The sequence below is a fragment of the Vulpes vulpes genome, chromosome X (genome assembly GCF_048418805.1).
Source record: "Vulpes vulpes isolate BD-2025 chromosome X, VulVul3, whole genome shotgun sequence".
Lineage (NCBI taxonomy): Eukaryota > Metazoa > Chordata > Mammalia > Carnivora > Canidae > Vulpes > Vulpes vulpes.
This window is the reverse complement of record NC_132796.1, coordinates 120,671,219-120,691,995: the sequence shown is the minus strand read 5'-3', so window position 1 is coordinate 120,691,995 and position 20,777 is coordinate 120,671,219. Positions and strand designations below refer to the sequence as shown.

The 20,777-nt window shown below is 44.4% G+C and overlaps 1 protein-coding gene across 15 annotated transcripts in view; it reads left to right on the top strand.

The window, feature by feature from the left end:
• Positions 1-20,777, top strand: part of MECP2 (methyl-CpG binding protein 2) — an 86,648-nt gene that overhangs the window by 46,976 nt on the left and 18,895 nt on the right. For 4 of the 15 annotated variants that reach the window (XM_072743609.1, XM_072743610.1, XM_072743615.1 and 1 more), the window contains 3 exons: positions 10,861-11,205; positions 11,418-11,470; positions 12,945-13,041. The exons of 5 other annotated variants lie outside the window; for them this stretch is intronic. Coding sequence is in view for 3 of the 10 variants with exons in the window: in XM_072743602.1 (XP_072599703.1) it covers positions 11,176-11,205; positions 11,418-11,470 (83 nt within the window). In the remaining 7 variants the exon portion in view is untranslated. Of the gene's footprint in view, positions 1-9,328; positions 9,458-10,860; positions 11,206-11,417; positions 11,471-12,944; positions 13,042-20,777 lie in introns of those variants that run through there. 6 more of the 15 variants (XM_072743602.1, XM_072743617.1, XM_072743612.1 and 3 more) reach the window with 5 other exon arrangements.

Here is a 20,777-nt window from a genome sequence, read left to right as displayed (position 1 = left end):
TTTGAATATATCAACAGATAATCCCCTGGCCAGGCAAATCAAGATGAAAAGAGAAGCTCGTGAGTTACCGATATCAAGCGTAAAAGGGATGTTACTGAAACTTCTTCAGACATTAAAAGAATCCTAAGGGAATGTTATAAGCTAGAGTTGGCATATGAAATGGACAAATTCCTTGAAAAAAAGGACATGTCAAAACTGACGTAATTTGAAATAGAAAATACTTAATAGCCATTTATCAAGTAAAAAGATTTAATTCATTATCAGGGTGCTTGGCTGGCTAAGTTGGTAGGTAGAACATGGGACTCTTGATCTTGGGGTTGTGCATTCAAGCTCCATGTAGGGGATGGAGCCTACTTCAAAAAAGATTCCCCCCAAAAAAAAGTAAAAAAGAAAATTCTAAGCCTAAATGGTTTCACTGCTGAATTTTTTTTTTTGGCTTTTTAAATTTATTTTATTTTATTTTTTAAAGATTTTATTTATTTATTCATGAGAGACACATACAGAGAGAGAGAGAGACAGAGACACAGGCAGAGGGAGAAGCAGCCTCCATGCATGGAGCCTGATGTGGGACTCGACCCCGGGACTCCAGGATCATGCCCCGAGCCAGAAGGCAGACGCCCAACTGCTGAGCCACCCAGGCATCCCTATTTTTTTTTTATTTAAATTCAATTTGCCAACATATAGTATAACATCCAGTGCTCATCGCATCATGTGCCCTCCATAATGCCCATCACCCAGTTACCCTATCCCCCTCCACTTCCCCGTATGCCACTTTTGGTTTATTTCCCAGAGTTAGGAGTCTTTCATGGTTTGTCTCACTGGTGAATCTTATCAAACATTGAAGAAATAACACCAATCTTACATAAACATAAGCTTTTAGAAGATTTAAGGAGAAACACTTCATAGTTTATGAGTCTGCCATAACCCTGATACCAAATCTTACAAAATGATTACCTAACAAGAAAATTATAGACCAATATCCATCCTTAACATGATGTCAAAATCCTAATAAAATATTAGTAAGTCAAATTAATATATAAGAAGATAATGGATCACAACCAGTTGATATTTTTCTCAGAAATAAAAATGTGATTTAACATTCAAAAGCCACTCTGTAGTTCACCATATTAAGAGAATAAGGAGGGGACACCTGGGTGGCTCAGTTGGTTAACTGGTCAGCTCTTGATTTGATCTGGATTTCATCTCATGATCTCAGGGTCATGAGATCAAGTCCTGTGTTGAGTTCCACACTGGGCATGGAGTCTGCTTGTTTCTCTCCCTCCTCTGTCCCTCCCCACCATTTGTGCATGCATGTGCACACATATTCTCAAATAAATAAATAAATAAATAAATCTTTTTATTTTATTTTTAAGATTTTATTTATTTATTCATGAGAGACACAGAGAGAGGCAGAGACATAGGCAGAGAAGCAGGGTCCATGCAGGGAGCCCAATGTGGGACTCGATCCCTGGACTCCAGGATCACGCCCTGGGCTGAAGGCAGGCGCTAAACTGCTGAGCCACCCAGGCATCCCAATAAATCTTTTTAAAAGAATAAAGGAATAAAAACATAATTATCTCAATAAACCTAGAAAAAGCATTTGACAAAATTCAATGCCCTTTCATAATAGAAACTTACCAGATTAGGAATGGAAGGGAACTTGCTCATTTGTTATGATGCATTTATGAAAGCTACAGATACACTGTATTTAATAGTAAAATATTGAACATGTTACCTCTAAAATCAGAGAAAAGGCAAAAGTGTCCACACTCAATACTTATGTTTAGTATTGTACTAGATGTTTTAGCCAGTATGATAAGGCAAGAAAAGATAAATAGCATTAATGTTAAAAGGAAATAAAACTGTTCTTTTTGGGGGTAATGTAGGAAATTTGAGAACCTATAGAGGAGAGAAAAAGCAACTAAAACTAAAAAATGAATTCAGCAAGGTCTCAGGACATAAGATCAATTATACAAAAGTTAATTGAAAGGTGAAAATAATAATGCAGAACCATTAGGAATAATTTAATGAAAATGTACATGGTCTATACACTGAAGCTGAAAACATGGATATAAGAAATTAATGACCTAAATACCATGTTCATGAATTGAGTGGTTGACTGTATGTTAGTTCCCCCATCTTGACCTGTAGATTAGACATAATTCCAGTAATAACTACAGTCTTTTTGTAGAAATTGACAAGCAGATTCTAAAATGTATATAGAAATGCAAAGTACTAGAACATTCAAAGCAATCTTGAAAACAACAAAATTGGAACATTTACCCTACCTGGCTCTGACTTCCTATAAATCTGCAGTAATCATGACTGCTTGATACTTGCAAAAGCATAAACACATAGTTCACTGGAGTAGAAATAAAGAGCCCAGAAATTTTCCAAAGTTCTGTGACCTTTTTTTGTTAGAGAGAGAGAACAAAGGGGGTGGGGTTGGAGAGGGAGAGCAAGAATCCTTTTTTTTTTTTTTAGATTTTATTTATTTATTCATAATGGGGGGGAGGGCAGAGACACAGGCAGAGGGAGAAGCAGGCTCCATGCAGGGAGCCTGATGTGGGACTCTATCCTGGGACTCCAGGACCACACCCTGGGCCTAAGGTAGGCGCTTAAACCACTGAGCTACCCAGGCTGCTCAGAGAGCAAGAATCTTAAGCAGGCTCCATGCCCAGTGCAGAGCCTCATGCAAGGTTTGATCTCACATCCCTGAGATCATGACCTGAGCTGAAATCAAGAGTTGAATGCTTAACTGATTGAGCCACTAGATGCCCCAATGATCATTTTATTTTTAACACAGGCACCAGAGCAGTTCAGTGGGAGAAAGGACAACCTTTCCACCAGATGGTTCTGAATCATAGCAAATAATGTTTATACCAGACAAAAATGAACCTTGACCCTATCCATGTTAGTTTTCTAGAACTGCTATAACAAAATACCACAGACAGGATGGCTTAAAACTCAGGGTGTCAGCAAGGCCATGCACCCTCTGAAACCTGTAGAGAAATCCTTCCTTGCATCTTGCTAGTTTCTGGTGGCATGCTGGCACTCTTTGATGTTTCTTGATTTGCAGCTGCATAACTGCAGTGTCTGCCTTCCTCATCACATGGTGTTTTCCTCATGTGTCTGTGTCTTCACATAGTTGTCTTATAATAAGGACACCAGTCTTAGTGGATTAGGGGCCCACCCTATTCCAGGATGACCTCATCTTAACTAAATAGATCTGCAACGACCCTATTTCCAAATAAGGTCACATTCTTAGGTACCGGGGTTTGGAAACTTCAACATTAAAATTAAAATTTTTTGTTCTTTAAAGGATACCGTTAAATTGAAAAGACAAATCACTGAGAAAATAGTTGAGACAAGTAATAGAGAAAATAGAAAATCATATATTTGACAGAGTACTTGTATTTAGACTATATAAAGAACTCCTACGGTTCAATAATAGGGGAAAATTTTTAATAGATAGTTCACAAAGGAGGGCATATGAATGATGACCATGAGAAAGTGCTTAACACTATCCATCAGAGAAATGCAAATTAAAACCACAATGAAATACTACTACACATCCACCAGAATGGCCAAAATTGAAAATTGACAATAGCAAATATTGATGAGAATGTTGAGTATGACTGAATGAGAAATGGTAGCAGGGAACTTTCTGTGGTCATAGTGATGTTTTCTATCTTAATAGAGGTTTGGCTTCTACAGATGCATGCACTTGACAGAGCTCATCAAATGATTCACATGAAAGATTTGTCATTTCACTGGTTGTAAATTTTATCTAAAAAACCGAAAATGAGTTCTCAACTCTAGTTAATGGTATGTGTGCCAAAGTATTTGGGTATACTTGTGTGCAAACTCTGAAATGCATCGAAAATAAGATGGAGGGGATCACTGGGGGGCTCAGCGGTTTAGCGCCGCCTTCGGCCCATGGTGTGATCCTGGGGACCCGGGATCGAGTCCCACGTCTGGCTCCCTGCATGGAGCCTGGTTCTCCCTCTGCCTGTGTCTCTGCCTCTCTCTCTGTCTGTCTCTCTCTGTCTCTCATGAATAAATGAATACAATCTTTAAAAATAAAAAAGAAAATAATATGGACTGCTGGATAAATGAATGATGTCAACAATGGCAAAATCTAGGTGATTGAGTATGTGGGTGTTCTTTGTGTGGTTTACTCAATTTTTCTGTATGTTTGAATTTTTCTTTATAATATGTTGGAGGAAAGTCACTTGGAACAGTTCTTTCCTGTGTGGTTTTATTATTGATTTGATATACAGCCAGGTTTATTTGTTTTCAGCATTGTTTACTTTTTTCCTCTATTTTTAGAATATGTAAAGTATTTAATGGTTCAAAAGTCAAGCCTAGGGATTCCTGGGTGGCACAGCGGTTTAGCGCCTGCCTTTGGCTCAGGGCGCGATCCTGGAGACCTGGGGTCGAATCCCACATTGGGCTCCCGGTGCATGGAGCCTGCTTCTCCCTCTGCCTATGTCTCTGTCTCTGTCTCTCTGTGTGTGACTATCATAAATAAAATATTAAAAAAATAAAAAATAAAATAAAAAGTCAAGCCTAATTTAATATGGGGAATTGCTACTTCACTGAATCTTGTTTAGTTGTGATCATAGAATAACAAGTTACAATTGTAATAATGGTTCTTTATATTAATGGCTTATGTGCCCACATTTTATGTATATGTAAGCAACATTAAAATGCAAGTTGATGTCTGTTGAATCTAGTATAACAGACTTGAATTTTTTAAGCCAACCCATATAAGAAATATATACGCAAGGCCACCTGGGTGGCTCCGTCAGTTAAGTGTCCGCCTTTTGCTCAGGTCATGATCTCAGGGTCCTGAGATCGAGTCCTACGTTGGGCTCCCACTCAGTGGGAATCTGCTTCTCCCTCCTCCTCTGCCCCTCCCTCTGATCATGCTCGCTCTCTCTCTCTCAAATAAATAAATAAAATCTTGAAAAGAAATACTCAGAAGCCGCATTTCTGTTTCTACCCCCTTGATTCCTTTGTAGGTGATCACTTTATTAGTTTTTTGCTCTTCCTTCTAAGTGTTTCCTCTTACAAAGATAAGCCAATAGACCTGTATTCTTATTTCTCCTTCTTCCTTACACAGGAAGTTAGCATGATGGATATACTGCTTCACATTTTGTTTTTAGTTTGTTTCCACTTGGTCTGTCCTGGAGATCATTCCCTGTCAGTGTCCATTCCCTCCTCTTTTTTTTTTATTTTATTTTTTTTTATTTATTTTTATTTATTTTTATTTTTATTTTTTTTTTCATTCCCTCCTCTTTTATGGCAATATGGAGTTTTCTCTTCCTCATTCTTCGTATTCCTGCTACATAGACTCCGTTGTATAGATGAACTGTGCTTTAGCTGAGCAGCTCTCTCTGGATGGACATTTGGATCCTTTTCAGCCTTTTCCTATTGTAAACAATGCCACACTGTTGTTATGTATTTGTAGCTAATCCATTTTTAATCTCTGAACCCTTGTATTGTTTGTTTCTTTCTTGTTTGTGAACACTTCTGTTATGGTTTTATAGCTATATTGTCTTCTAGAATTTTTCCCAGAATATTATATTTCCTCTAGGGACAGAATTGGTCCCTCTTCCATGTTGCTGGATCTCTTCCCCTGGCCCTGGAGAGCCATTCAGGTTGGGGACAAGAAGCCTGGGTAGTTGGCACACTGCCTCTGCTCTGGTGGAGTCCCATTTCCTGTGGGGTCTCTCACCTAAGAGGGATTTGGAGTAGGAGTTCTGTTCGGGACAGAACAGGTTAACCAGAGTTGCATTTGCAAGGTAAGCAGACAGGAGTCAGCCTTTCTGCCAGGGACCCTCAGAGGCCAGATAGAAGTGGGCTTCACCTGGGCTGCTGTCCACCAGGAGCTTTGCAGGGAGGAAAGGAAAGTTCCAGCCATAGATTTAGAAAAGACCCCTTGGTTTCTTGAATACAGGAGAAAGTGGCACCTAGCCACTCAAAGGGTGCTCCACCGACCAGCCCCAGTATCATTAGCCTCACTTTGGAGCTTTCTGGAACTGCCGTGCTGCAACCTTCTCAATGACAATATGATGCTCACCCAAGTGATCCATGAAGTTTGAGGCGCACTGCTTGCCCCTGGTCTGCGCTGCTTCTAAGAGCCTCTTTTGGGTTCTCACTGGCACACGGGCTCCCATTTCCTTTGTAGTACATTGTGCACTGTTCCATTAGTCAACATATTCGTCCTACTTCCAGCATCTAGAAATTTGTGAAATATATCCGTTCAGAAGTCTCCTTGTGGTATCATCTCTGTTGGAGGTTTCTTCCTCTTTATACATCTGTACTTTGTTTCTTCAAGATTTGAAGGGCTAGGTAGCAAATACATGTATATATTTGGTCTTTGTCTAGTGAAGGATTTTTAGCAAGGACCTAGCTGTAATGTGGTGAACTTCATCAGAGGCGATAGGGACAGAAGTCAGATTGGAGTGAGTGGGAGGTGAGAGAGTAGAGACCAGGTATATACAACTCTTTTTGAGAAGTTGTGCCATGATGAGGACCAGAGAAATGAGTGTAGGGTCGAGGTTGATGGTGTTACAGAGGGTCTTTTTCAGATGGGTGGCTATGAGAGCATGTTTATGTGGGGGGCGGTGGGGGAGACAGAGCCCTAGAAGAGCAGAGTCCTTGCATGGAGGGTGGGCTTTAGGTGGGAACTTCCTCTTTGGTAAGGGTGGGGAGGGTAGAAGTCATATGGATCCTTGGTTAAGGTTCACTAGTCTGTTGAGAATTAGAACTTGTATAGTGCTGGAGGCCGAGGTCCAAAATTCAGGTGTCACAGGGCCCCACTCTTTCAGGAGGCTCTAGTTAGTAGAGGATCCTTCCTGCTCTTCCAGTGGCTGGCAGCTACCTGGCAGTCCTGGACGTTCCTTGGCTAATGGTCACATCACTGCATCTGATGCTTCTTTTTTTTTTTTTAAGATTTTATTTATTTATGGGAGAGAGAGAGAGAGGCAGAGAGGCAGAGACACAGGCAGAGAGAGAAGCAGGCTCCATGCAAGGAGCCCGACGTGGGACTTGATCCCAGATCTCCAGGATCAGGCCCTGAGCTGAAGGCAGCGCTAAACTGCCGAGCCGCCCGGGCTGCCCGCATCTGGTGCTTCTATCTGCACTTGGCTTCTCACCCTAATCCAGGAGGAGCTCATTTTGAGATCTTTCACTTCACCACATCAGCAAAGACCCTTTTCCCAGATAAGGTCACATTCAGCGGTCCAGGTTTAAGACATGTATGTACCTTTTTTGTGGCTACCATTGAACCCACCTGTCCATCACCAGGGTAGAAGGTCCTAGGGAAGGCCCCCACAGAACAGTTTTCAGTGGAATCCAGGCTATAAGCAGAGGGACAGTAGCCAGCCATTCAGTTCTATTTTGTGTAGCATGACCACAGTATTTTAGCTAACGGAGCTCATGGTAGACTTAAGGAGCTATTTATCTTGTCCTGAGTGGTCTTTTTAAAAAATTTTTTTAAAGATTAAAAAAAAAGTCTTTATTTATTCATTCATGAGAGACACAGAGAGAGAGGCAGAGACACAGGCAGAGGGAAAAGCAGGCTCCGTGCAGGGAGCCCAATGTGAGACTCAATCCCGGGACTCCAGGATCACATCGGGTTGCAGGCGGCGTTAAACTGCTGCACCACCGAGGCTATCCCGGAGTGGTCTTTATACAGCACCCCTGTAACTCCTGGGTGTCTGGCTGCCACAGTTTGGGAACTGTAACAGAACAACCTTATTCACTGGAAAGTTTGTGTAGGTAAAATCAAGAGTTCCTTTAAGTCTGTTCTCATACTCCTGTACCTTGGGCCATGACTAGATGTGGAAGTAAAACATTAAAAAGTGAAAGTGCAGGGCACCTGTGTGGCTCAGTGGGTTAAGCATCTGCCTTCAGTTCAGGTCACAATCTCAGGGTCCTGGGATCAAGCCCCATTTCAGGATCCCAACTCAGTGGGGAGTCTGCTTCTCCTTCTCCCTCTGTCCCTCCCCACTCTGTGCTCTCTCCTTGTCTCAAATCAGTAAAATCTTTTTTTGTCTGTTTAAGTGAAAGTGCTGGAGTGCCTGGCTGGCTTAGTGGGTAGAACATGTGACTCTTGATCTTGGGGTTGTGAGTTCAAGCCCCATGTTTGGTGTAACACTTTTTAAAAAGGTGAAAGTGCTTACAATTGTGCTTATTTAAAAAATGACTTTTTGAAGATGCACATACTCTGAAGCCTAGCCACAACTTTTTGTTCTTTCTTAAAGTCAGACAACTTTTACAGTAGCTGCTGCTGGTGCCCGAAAATGTAGCCCTGATCGTTTCTATCATCTGCAAAAGCAGAGCTCCTTCTATGTGTCCAGCTGAGTGCCTCCATACCCAGCTTCAATAAGCCTTTTTTGTCCTTGCAGGCACTCAGATGCCAGTGAAGGTTCCATCTGCTCCCTGGCCCAGACCTCCCTCGTATCCTCGCTCATCTCCTTCTCTATGTGAATGGCATGGGGAGTCGTCGTAATCCCCAGGCATGCCACCTCGACAGCTTCACCAATTTCATGCTTTGTCATATTCTGTTGTTGAAGCCTTAACACTGATGAAATTCAGTTATCACCTGCCACACAGCTGAATAGAGCCCCCTGACTTCTCTGGCCAGCATACTGCAGTTCGCCAGTTTCTCCTTGCCTCTCCCACCCTCCTCATCAGCCATCACACCTTCTGATACATCGTTTCCTAGTTCCTGGAGAGCAGGAAAGCAATCCAAAGGAGAACATCAGCAGGTCCTGCATCTCCTCACTAGCATCCACCTCTCCACCCCATACCCCCACTCCTCTCCTGGGCCCTTGCTCCTGTTTCTGTTCCAGGCCATCTCTGCAGCCCTCTTCTGTGTCAGAGATTGATTGTTTCCTTCATGCTGGATCCTTCCCATATCCCTTGAAGCCTGCTGCTACTTCTCCAACTTTGACCAAAGTGGCTCTTGACCCCACCACCCTTCCACCTTCTTTGCCTCCCTTTACCGGCAGGACTCCTCTCTCTCTCTCTCCACACACTTTCTTGAGCTCTCTGTAGTTGGCTCTTTGCTGACAGGAATGATGACCTTTGTGTCTTTAATAAACCCAGGAGTTAGTTGTTACTTCTCTTTCCTGACGTGTCAGTATCAGCGATCTTGGTTATCCATGTGAATCAGTCCCTTTCCTCCCTCGAGGCTTTGCTCAGTGAGGCCTACTCTGACCACCCTGTTTCTTCCAAACCACAGCTTTGGTCCCTTTCTAACAGAATAGGTGACTGACCATATTTATCTTAATTGTCATCCTTACTGGGACAGAACTCTGCAGGGCAAGATTGTCCATTGTATTCAGAGATCCTTCGTAGTCCTCAAGAGGTCCTTCATGAGTGTGTCCCCAAGTGATGTTGGAGGCCCTCGGGCTTGCACTTCTCCACCTTCACTCCTAAGGTAATCTTATCTAGCCCTCATGGCTCTCTATCCATTTGCAAACCTCTGGCTACCAAATTTTTGTCTCCAGGCTGACCAGGCGCGCTGAGCTCCAGACCCATGCTCCTAGTGCCAACTTAATATCTGCTTATCTTCTAACAGGCTTCTCCAACTGTACCTCTTCAAACCTGGGCTTTGACACCCCCTCCGCACGCAGTGCCTTCTCTTTCCCTGGTCTTTCCCTTCGCAATAAACAGCAACTCCGTCTTCTTGCTCCTGTGCCAAAAGCCTGGTGCTAGTTACCCACATAGCTTCTACACCATATCCCATTTATCCACAGGCCCTGTTTGTTCTCCCTGACAACTCTCCTCATCTCACCTGGTCCCATCCTGGTCTAAGCTCCCAGCCTTGCTTCCTTTCGCCTTCATCTCTGGCCAGTGCTGCAGCATGCAGGCTGGAGTAGTATAGCACTCTTTTGATCAGGACCCTCCCTGGACCGCCCCCTCCAACTCAGAATTAGAGCCAAGGTTCTTACAGTGGCCCACAAGGTCTGGTGTGATCACCTTTCCTGCCACTCTCCTGTTACTCATTCATTGTGGCCTCCCTAGCCTCCCTTCCTGGACCCTCTGAGTATACCCTGCCCTTCCCTCTCTTGGGAACATCTTCCCCCAGGTATCACACTGCTCCCTTTTGGTCTCCTTCAAGTCTGCTCAAGTGTCACCTTCTACTCCCTGAAAGCTGACACCTGACTCTACTGCCACCAGTTCCCCTGTCAAGCCTCACACTTGTCACTGTCTGCTATATGCTGTTTTTTACTCATTGGTTTTATTTGTGTTCTCTCTCTCTCTCTCTCTCTCTCTCTCTCTCTCTCTCTCTCCCCCACCCACAAGAATCTAAGCCCCATGAGGGCAGGGATTTTCTAACCTTTTTCCTGCTGTATCTCCATGCCTAGAATCATGCATACTTACTTGTTGCATGGATAGATGGATGAATGAATTTTGTAGTGGGACCTGGCCCTAAGATTTTGTTTTATGCTGAAAGGGATAGAATAGAAAGCCTGCTCTGCTCTTGACTCATTAGCTTCTCTGTGGCCAAGAGGAACAGTTTTGTTTATGGGTTAATCAAACCTGCAGTCTGGAGTCAGAAGGTACACATAAAGGGCAGATATGTGGATTGGTTAGTTTGATTTACTTTTTGAGGATTTGCAGTTATCCAAAAACATGGAACAAATTGATGAAAGTCTAAATAACACCCACACAGTTCCCCCACTTTTTAAACATACGTCCTCTATGAGTGTATGATTTAACAGCATGCTTTTCCAATGCAGCTTTGCAAAACAGGGGAAATGAATTTTAAAGACGGTCAGGTGTCTTTGCAATCTGTGGCTTTGTATTTGTGTAACAACATTTGTGTTTTACCAACAGATGTGCTGCCTAAAGTACCCATGAGAATGGCCTTTATGGTTTTCCGCCTGACTGGACGGAAGCTCAGGAACTGATTCCTGAGAGGAGGCTGACACTGCCCACCCCAGCTCTCAGGCCTCAGGAGCCTGACCACTCCTCTCCTTGGGCCCTTAGCGACCCCTACAGACATCCGGTGCAGCCCCCATAGCCAAAAAGGATGATGGTCTTCTGGCATGTGGCTCTTTCCCTAGTGGATGTTGAGCTTCTGGAGCAGAGAGCCCATGCAACTCCTTGGGACCTTCCCCTCTGTAGTACAGTGCCCAACATGAGCGGCTGATGGACTCACTTCTGAGTGTCCCAAGACCGGTAAGGGGCAGAATTTCTGGCTCACCACATGGCCTCCAAGCCACATATATGTATGCCTGCTACCTGGGCTTCGTGTCCAGGCTCACTCAGCAGGCTTGGGCTGCTCCTTTTCCTACTCGGTGGCTATAGTTTGGGAGAGCAAAATGCTCTGGTTAATTGAACTTTTGGAGTCTCAGCAATTCGAACAATGTTTTTGTTTTTCTTCTGGTCAGGTTATGGCACCCACTACTGTGAAGGCAAGGAAAGGACTCTGGTGTTGTAAGAGGTAGTGTGTTACGTCATTAATTGTTTCACTTTCAAGCTTTTTATATTTCTTTCAGTAAAGCAAATTTTCTTTGAATAAATAATACTGGGAGCTTATCACACAGAAGGCATATGTGTTGTCCTCAATACATTCTGAATTATCTGAGTTTATTTTTGTCTCTCAGATTCACTTATAAACAAATAAAAGGCTGCACTTTTAGCCAAGAGAAATAGGAAGAATTTGAGAATATGGTCATTTTTTAATAGCTTGAATTATAGTGATTGTGATAAACTTGATGAAAAAGCCATGTAACGAGTAAACCTCACATGTGGTTTATTGTGAACATTTTGGTGTGGTATTTGTTTGTTTCTAAACTCCTTGATACCTTTTTTGGTGTCGAATCCCCGTTTTGTGGATCTTGGGTAGAGGTGGACCTTAGCTTCTACTTAAGAAAGCCTAAGATGGGATTGTCCTGTGCCCTGAAGTCTGGAGGTAGGGTGTTCGTGCCCATTGCAGTGGCTCCAGAAGTATCTGGGATCCAGGGCCCCTCCCATCTTTTTCCTCCATCACCTAAAGCAGGTGCCTTCTATCCTCAAAAGTTGCCCATGGTCACAGGGTGGCATTTGCAGGTCTAGCCATTGCATCCTCCTTTCCAGGTAGGAAGAAGGAGGCATGGAGGAAGGGCAGAAAAGCACTTGTGGGCTTACTGTCCAGTCCCACTTAGTAACTTCCATTTCTGTCTCCACATCTGTTAGTTTTTACTGAGGAATGAACAGTGGCTAGAACAGCAATCATTTATTTCATACTCATAGGTCTAGGTCAACTGCCAAATGGGGTTCAGATCTGGTCCCAAGCCCATCATTCCAGGAACCAGGAGGGAGAAACAGCTGCTAGGGACAATCTCTTCTTAGGCGAATGTCATCCCCAAAAGGAATGAGCAGAGACACAGAAGCCACTTAAAGTCTCTTCATCCTCAGTCTCATCAGTGGAAGCCAGACATGTGAGCAAGTGCAGAGCCAGCAGGCGGGGACATGAGCTCTGCCCATGATCCATGGGGCAAGAGCAGGCATGAAAAATAGGAAAGGCAGTGCCCTCGGCCACTGTCTCATTGGCCAGAATGTCATCCCAGCTCTGCTGGGAAGCTGGAAAATACCTTTTCTTAGCTGAGCTTAGGGTCTTGTTACAAAGGCCTACAGTGAACCTCGGCATTGAGGGGTAGCTGGTAGGGCCTGCTGTGACAGATATTCCCTCTCCTTGCTCCCTGGAAACTAGGGGTTGGTAGCGAGACCTAGGCTCAGCCAAACCCCTGCTGCACTCAGGCACTCTGACTCTTGAAGGGCAGTGAGAGATAAGTCATGGTAGTGGCACATGCATCAGGAAGCCAACAGTAGCAGCTGATCCAGCAATGGGGCCCCTTTAGTATAACTGTGGCTGTGTTTTCAGTTGTGCAGCTGCTTTTCTGGGCTTAGTTCACTAGTCGTCTCTCCATTTTCAGATCTGCCAAAGAACTCCTTTGTGATTGAAGTTAACTAGAGGTGGTTTCTGTTGCTTGCAACCGAAGACCTTGCTGCAGTGCATGGGGTCTAGGCAAGGTAAAAAACATGCTACTTTCACAGTTTTATCTTAAGTATAGTAGACAGGCATAGGTTTTTGAACTTTACGATTAAATCCCAGCTCTCACCTACTAGCTGTCAAGTCACTTTTCCCTCTTTGAGCCTCAGTGTTGCCTTCGATAACATTGCTTTGCAGTGTTGCTGAGCACTGGGTGAGATTGTAAAGTGATGATTATGAGAGCGTTGGGAAAATGTCCTGCTCTGAGCTTTTGGATGAACTATATCGTGTTTGGGTCATGGGCTTGTAATGTAGGAGTGCTGGTAGTGCCTCAGAGGGTCCTTCTGGAAAGCGGACGAGGAAGGGCAGGAAGCACCACTAGTGCCTGCTTTGAGCAGGGCTCTTGCAGACCCCAGCCTCCATCAGAGCACTGTGCTCGACAGACAGAGGCTATCTGGTGAGTGAGTGAATGCATGCATACTGGGTGAAATTTCATGGGACTTGGGTGAGTCTGAAGTGTTTGAATATTGCAGCTGCAGATCCCCATCCAGTGAATCATCTTAGACTTAATGCTTCTGACTGGTCACTGGGAACAATGATCTTGGGCTGTTACACAGTTGTTTATTGTGAGTTGGGGATATTTTTAAATTTCCTTTTCAGTCTAGACTTGCATACAACAGTTTTTATTGCTAACTTACCACTAGTCACACTAATGAACAAAGAGTGAGAACAGGAAATTTAGAAGAGAAGAGATATAGGTGGCCAGTGAAGGCAGGAAAAGAATTCTGCCTCAGTGACAGAGACACAAATGAAAACAAAGAAGATGCCATTTTCACTTACCAAATTTGTAAAAAGTAAAAAAGGAAGAAGGAAAGAGAAGACCTAGTGCCTGCTAATACTGGGGTTTGCTCCTGCCACACAGCTCACTCCCCACCTCCAGGGCTGGCTTGCACACCCAGCCAGGTGATGTCCTTCCTTGTCTGCAGGTGTGCTTGGATCTGCTATTGAGTGGATGAGCCATGCCCGTGGTTCTTAACTCAAAGTGCACACCATAGGGTAACCCTTGGTCTGTGCCACCCTGGCCCCTCTGCAGGGAGCAGCTGCTTCTGGGGTCTGATAGATTTCCTGTGAGGTGTCCTATGCACGTACACACAATTTGAAACCTAATTTTATGTTCCCTGCACCTGCTTGGGTCAGTGTGGCTAAGGTATATTTTTGTCCATTTTGTCTGTTACTAAATATACTAGCCTGAAGTTGTGCATAACTTTTATAAACTTCTGCAACATCTGTATTTATGTCTCCTTTTTTGTTTTAGTATTGTCTACTTGTACCTCCTCTGTTTTCCTTGTCTTGGTAGAATTTTGTTGGTTTTATCGCTCTTTTTTGTCGCTCTTTTCAAAGAGCGAACTTGTGGGCATTATTGTCCTGTATTTACTATGCATCTTCAACTCATTATACTCTGCTTTTATTTTTGTCATGTCTTCTACTTTCTTGGAGTACATTCTCTGGTTTTCTTTTTCTCTCTCCTAAAATTGTAAACTTAGCTCATTGATTTCCAACCTCCTTTCCAAATACAGCCATTTAAAGCTGACCTGCAAACTATTTCAGCTGTATGCATCAAGTTTTGATGTGTAGTATCATCACTTTAAGTCATCTAGAAGGGTTTTTCAGTTCCCTTTATGCTTCTTTCTTTGACACCCCCCCCCCAATTATTTAGAAATGTGTTTTAAATTTCCAAGCATGTGGCTTTGTGGTTTGTTTTTGTTTTTGTTACTATTGTAGAAAAATCAAGTTCCAGCTAAACTGAGAACGTGATCTGTGTGACAGTAGCCCTTGTAGCATGTTGAAAAGTGCATGGCTGCCTGAATGGAATGTGCAGCCGCCAGGTGGAAGTGCAGGAGCCCATACAAGCTCATCACCTTCAATCTTGTTCACTGGGTTATGAAAGTATTCTCTCTTCTTACCGTCATTTTGTCTATTTGATTTACCCACTGTGGGAGAACACGTCTCAGTATTCTGTGCTGCTGGACACGTCAGTTTCTTCATGGGCTTTGTTAATTTGGGCTGTATTTATTTTGAGGCCAGATTTTCAGTTTTTGAAACAGTTTTATCTTCCTGGTGAATTGAACCCTTTGGCATTATGAAGTGACTGTATGTGCTTTTGCCTTGAATTTTACTTCATCTGATGGTTAGTAGCACTGCACCACCTGTGTTTTTGGTCAGCACTGCCACTTTTCATTTTCTTCTTGTGTTTTTATGGGTTAGAAGTAGCTCTTGAAAATGGCAAATAGCTGGATTTTTAAAAAATTTGTTCTGTTTACATCCATTTAATTGCTAATGCGTTTGGATTGTTCATACCATTTTATTTTGTATGCTCTGTTTTTCCACACTTTCTGTTATTTTTTCTTCTTTCTTGCCTTCTCTTGAAGTTTTTTTTTAAATTGTGTAAAGATACACATAATATTTACCGTTTTGACTATTTTTTTTAAAAAGGTTTATTTATTAGAAAGAGACAGAGACCACATGAGTGGGAGGGGCAGAGGGATAAAGAATCCCAAGCAGACTCTACACTGAACATGGAGCCCGACGTGGGGCTTGATTCCAGGACCCTGAGATTATGACCTGAGCCAAAACCAAGAGTCAGACACTTAGCTAACTGTGCCACCACCCACACACCCCATCTTGATCGTTTCTAAGTGTACAGTTCAGTGGCATGAAATACATTCTCATTATTGTGCTACTGTCTCTCAGATTGAGGCTTCCTTTTTTTTGAGAGAGAGAGAGAGCGTGAACATGTGGGAACAGGGGAGGAATGGAGAGGGAGAGGAAAATATCTGAAGCAGATGCCCTGCCCTGCTGAGCACGGAGCCTGAGATGCGGATCAGTCTCAAGACCCTGAGATCATGACCTGAGCCGAAATCAAACATCAGACACTTAACCGACTGAGCCACCCAGGTACCCCTGAACGTGGTATTATTAATGAACGAATATTTCTGTAAGCTTCAGGGACCTTTGATCTTCCAGAAGGTGGTCCCATGGACTGTCGATGTGTTGTCAGACATCTGAAGTTAGCTGGGCAGGTTCTTTTCCACCCAGATGTTGCCCCCGCCCCACCCCCCGCCTGAGGAGGTTCCCGTTGCCCACTGTTCAGTCCCCAGGTAAGTCTTTGGGTTTCAGCTGACATCCCATTAGGTGGCGACAGAGAGCACTAAAAGCAAGTTTGAAGGAAATAAAACTTGTTTTGTTCATGTTAGAAAAGGCACATGAGGTCTCCGTGCACATTAGTCAGATTTAACCACACAAGGCATTTGAAGGTTTTCTTTTTTGCCCTTTTTGCTCCCTCCTATTCTCAACCCACTGCCTCCCCCAAAATAAGGTGGTTAGATCAGAAGACCGAACAGCTAAAACCCATGTCCTCCGGTCTTTGTCACATTTGGTAGCAGCAGCAGTCATGCAAGCTGGGAACCTGCCTCAGCCTTCACTGCCCAGAATCCTTTATTTCTCCCACCTCTGTCTTCTATGTCCCTTCCTCCCTGAACCTAGTTCAAGTCTTCATCTCGCCAGGACTCCTGCAGTAACTTGCCAACACTCCTACACGTTTCTCTCTTCCATGAGGTCCCTAGAGTCAAGTCTCACTCCCCTGCTTTAACCCCAAGAATGGTACCCCTGTCTTCAAATGGCATCAGGGCCCCTGCTATGGCCCCTGCCTCTTTCTGTCATCTTCTGTTGCTATTCTTTTTCTCAAATATGTGCCCCTCGGCTACACAGAACTGCTCTCATACTCCTGGCTATGCCCATCATTCCCTTGCCACACTTACCCCTCTTACTCTTGAAGATTCAGTTCAGGTATCTCTTCCTGAAGAGAACCCTTACTAAGCCCCCAGGCCCTATCCTCGTGCACTCCTGGTTCACTGCCAGTACCCATGCTGAGAGAGCAGCCTGCTGACTGTCACAGCCCATGGACCTCAGACAGGAGGAGAAGCTGTGTCCTCTGTGTTCAGGATCCATGTTCTCATAAAAAGCATGCTGTAAGACTCATGCCGCTCGGCTTTCCAAGCCCACATACTCCCTGTTGCAGGCTTGTTCACTGCCCAGACCATTTGCCTCTGCTGAGAATTTGATGCCAGGCCCACAGTCTTTGTCTCTCTGTCCCAGTCCCTTCCATCCCACAGGTGACTTAAGTGTGCATGTAGATGGCCCTTAACCCCTCCTCTGTTCCAGTGACTTCTACCACCCACTGCCTTAATCACAGCCTGGAATTTGTCATCACTGGAAACCGCTCTACCCACAGAGTTCTAACAGACAGCTCCACTGGTGACAAAGACTTCCTGTGCTCCTAGCTCACAGATTCCACCCTCCCTGGGACCCTGTCAGTTTTCTCTCTCATGACTCATGCCCATCATCATACGAACGTATTTTAGAATTTCCCATCTTCACTGAGCACTCCTTCCTCAGCTCCCACTGTTTTCTGTTAGCCCTTTGGCCAAGCTCTTCAAGACTTGGCTACTCACCTTCCCCCTTTTTAACCTCCCACTCTGCTCAGCCCAGTTCATGGAAGTTTTCTTCCCTCACAGTCCACAGAGCAGTCTTGTTAGCCTCCTGTGGATATCCATGTTGCCATGGCCAGTGGTGAGTCTTCCTCTTGACATTGGTTGTTCCCTTCTGGAAACCCTTCCTTCCTTGTGTCTGTTTGGGGATACCGCCCTTTCCTGGTGCAGCTTCACTGGCTTAATTTTATTTTCTTTGGACACCTCACCTCACATCTAAGCCCCCTTCTGTGTTTGAAGGAACTCTCTCCACACCTTAAGAATTTGATGGGAGAGGGGCAACCTGGGTGGCTCAGTGGTTTAGCGCCTGCCTTCAGCCCAGGGCGTGATCCTGGAGACCTGGGATGGATTCCCACATCGGGCTCCCTGCATGGAGCCTGCTTCTCCTTCTGCCTGTGTCTCTGCCTCTCTTTCTCTCTGTGTCTCTCATGAATAAATAAATAAAATCTTTAAAAAAAAAAAAAGAATTTGATGGGAGGCCAGGTGACCTGACCAGTTGCTTAAACACTAGATGCTTCCCTTTTTAGTTTCCCTTTTAGCCAGGGCAGCAGTCAGCAAACTATATCCCAAGGCCAAACCTGGCCTACTGCCTGTTTTTGTAAATAAAGTTTTATTGCAACCCAGCTCTACCCCTTCCTTTATGCATTATCTGTAGCTGCTCTCCCACTATAGCTGGCAAGTTCAGTGTCTGACAGAGATCATGTGGTCTGCAAAACAAAATATTTGCTGTCTGGCCCTTAACAGAAAGAAATGGCCTGAGTCCTACACAAGGGTATGGGTGTGTGCCCCATATGCTGGTCATACCCATCCTCAGAGGGGATCAGGAACAACAGAGAAGCCCTTGCTCGGCATCTGGGCTGCAGAAAACACAAGTTGCTGAGCTACATAGTGGCCATGGTGCTGGTGGTCACTGCTGCCCCCTGCAGAGTGGCAGAGGCAATGCTAGCTGCCCTATGTCAGCCTGGCAGCAGGATTGAAATATTGTTTCTGGCCAACTAAACTCAAACCTGTTCCTCCAGCCCTCTAAGGATAATCTGGCCACCAGTAGCCTATTTTCCTTAATATTTTTAATTGTGGTAAAATACATATAACAGAATTTACTGTTTGAACGATTTTTAAGTTTACAGTCCATTCATGTTGTGGAAACATCATCACTTTCTGCCTTCCAGTAGCCTATTAATCAAGGCTTTGCCTGCATAAATCAGCTAGAGTTGGTCTCTCTCACTTGCCACCAATACTCAGGGCAGATATACCTGATTGTGCTTCTTCCTCGCTTCTCTTCCTGTCTCCTTTGCTGACTTATTCTCATCGCAGCTACAGAGAGTGGGGGGAGGACTGTCCACACTTGGCGTCCATGGGGCCCTCTTTCACTCACCTGCCTCTTCAGACATCTGTGCTGAGGACCCCTGGATGTCTGTGTCTAGCCCAGAACTCTCCCCTGAACTGCAAACTCATATCCAGCTTCCCTTTAGATCTTCAGAAGGTAAACTGTCTCAAAGTTGAAAACATCTCATTTGGAAAGCAGAACCCTTGATCTGTGCCACCCCTGCCCACAGTACACATATGCCCTCTACTGCCAGCACCTACACCACCTAATTATCCACCTAGATAGACTCTGCAGTGGCCCCGTATGGCAGGTGTGGAGGTCGCTGTGCTGGGAGTGCAGTCAGCAGACAGCCTCCAGTTCCTTTGGGCTCCGCTGGGCCTCAGCTGCAAAAACTTCCCCAAGGTCAGACTCCCGTTTCCAGGGCAGCACTCAGGTGACTGAGTGAGGTGGGGATACAACCTCCCCTCGCCCTGCCATCTCTGTCCAAGGTGCACAGGACCTTTATTGGGCTTGTGGTACACTTCAGTTTCTTCCTCTGCTCAGGTCTGCTTCCTGCTCCTTTTTTCACCGATGTCAATCCCTAATAAACATTTAGTACCCCAAACCATGAGCTCACCCTGCAGCACCTGCTATCTCTGCCCCCTCACTCCCCTTACATGCTATAACTTCATCATTAGGATGGGTTTTTTAAAACTGTTCAGCTGGTCATATCACTCTTGGGAGCAAAACCCTCTGGGGGCCACTTAGCCCTCTCAAAATGAAATCCAAAGTTCATTACTGCGAAGCAAAGCCAGCTTCCTGGGCATGTAGCCTATACAATGTCCGGGCCTTAGAAGAACCAGCTTGGTTTAATGCTTTACTGGGGCTATCTCAGAATCCTCCATTTTTTAACAAGAGGTCCTGCATTTTCATTTTGTACTGGGTCCCGCAGATGACCTGGGCTGGCCTGCTTCATTTTGAATTCATCTTCCCTTCCTTGCTCACTTGGGTCCAACCCACCACTCTTGCCTTCCCTAGAACATGCCAGGTTGTTCCTAGGCCAGGGCCTTGGTTCTTGGTGCACCTTATACCTGAGCCCTACTTTATATGACCCACTCCCTCACTCCCCACTTCTTCAGATCTGGATTCAGACTCCCCTTGGAGAGGCTTCCCCCAGGGATCAGACTCCTGCCCGTCTCTCTGACATCTCTGCTCAGTGTGTGTGCGCACATACATGAATGCAGCACAAATGGCCCTGTCAGGATTTGAACTCATCGCAGGCTGACTGCCAAGCCTGTGCCCCTCACTGCTGTGCTGAGCTGCCCTGGAACTGTGTAGATGCTACACACTACTGGTCCTCTGCTGTTTCCCCTCTTAGAAGTTGTTTACATTTGCATTTTCCTTCAAAGTGCCTGAAGCATTCTTTCTCTTATCCTTGAAGTTGAGGAGGTTGACCAGAGTCTGTCTCACTGTTAAGTGTTCCTTATCACATTTTCCTGGGAACACATTGTGTTCTTTCAAGGTGCAAATGTAGCTCATCTTTGTTTCAGGTCTGTTCTCTTAAGTTTTTGATAGCATCTTCCGTTCCATTTTTTGGGTTCCCTACTACAGGAACACAAATTATCCTTATGTTGGATTGTCTTTGTGTCTCTTCCAATGCTATTAGCTTTCCTCTAATTGCTTTAGCTTTTTTTGTTTTGTTTTGTTTTTTTCATCTGCATTCACTGTCTGATTTGATTTTCAGCTATATGTATTCTGTTTCTGGCTGTTTTTAAATGTATTTATCAGTTCCATAATGATGTGTTTTGGTCTGCAATTTGTTTGTCTAAGTTGAGAATTTGTCCCTTTCATCATACTGTGTTTTATCATCTCATCTTTGAGTTCTTATTGAGAACATGCTCTTACAAAGGTTGCAAAGAATTTC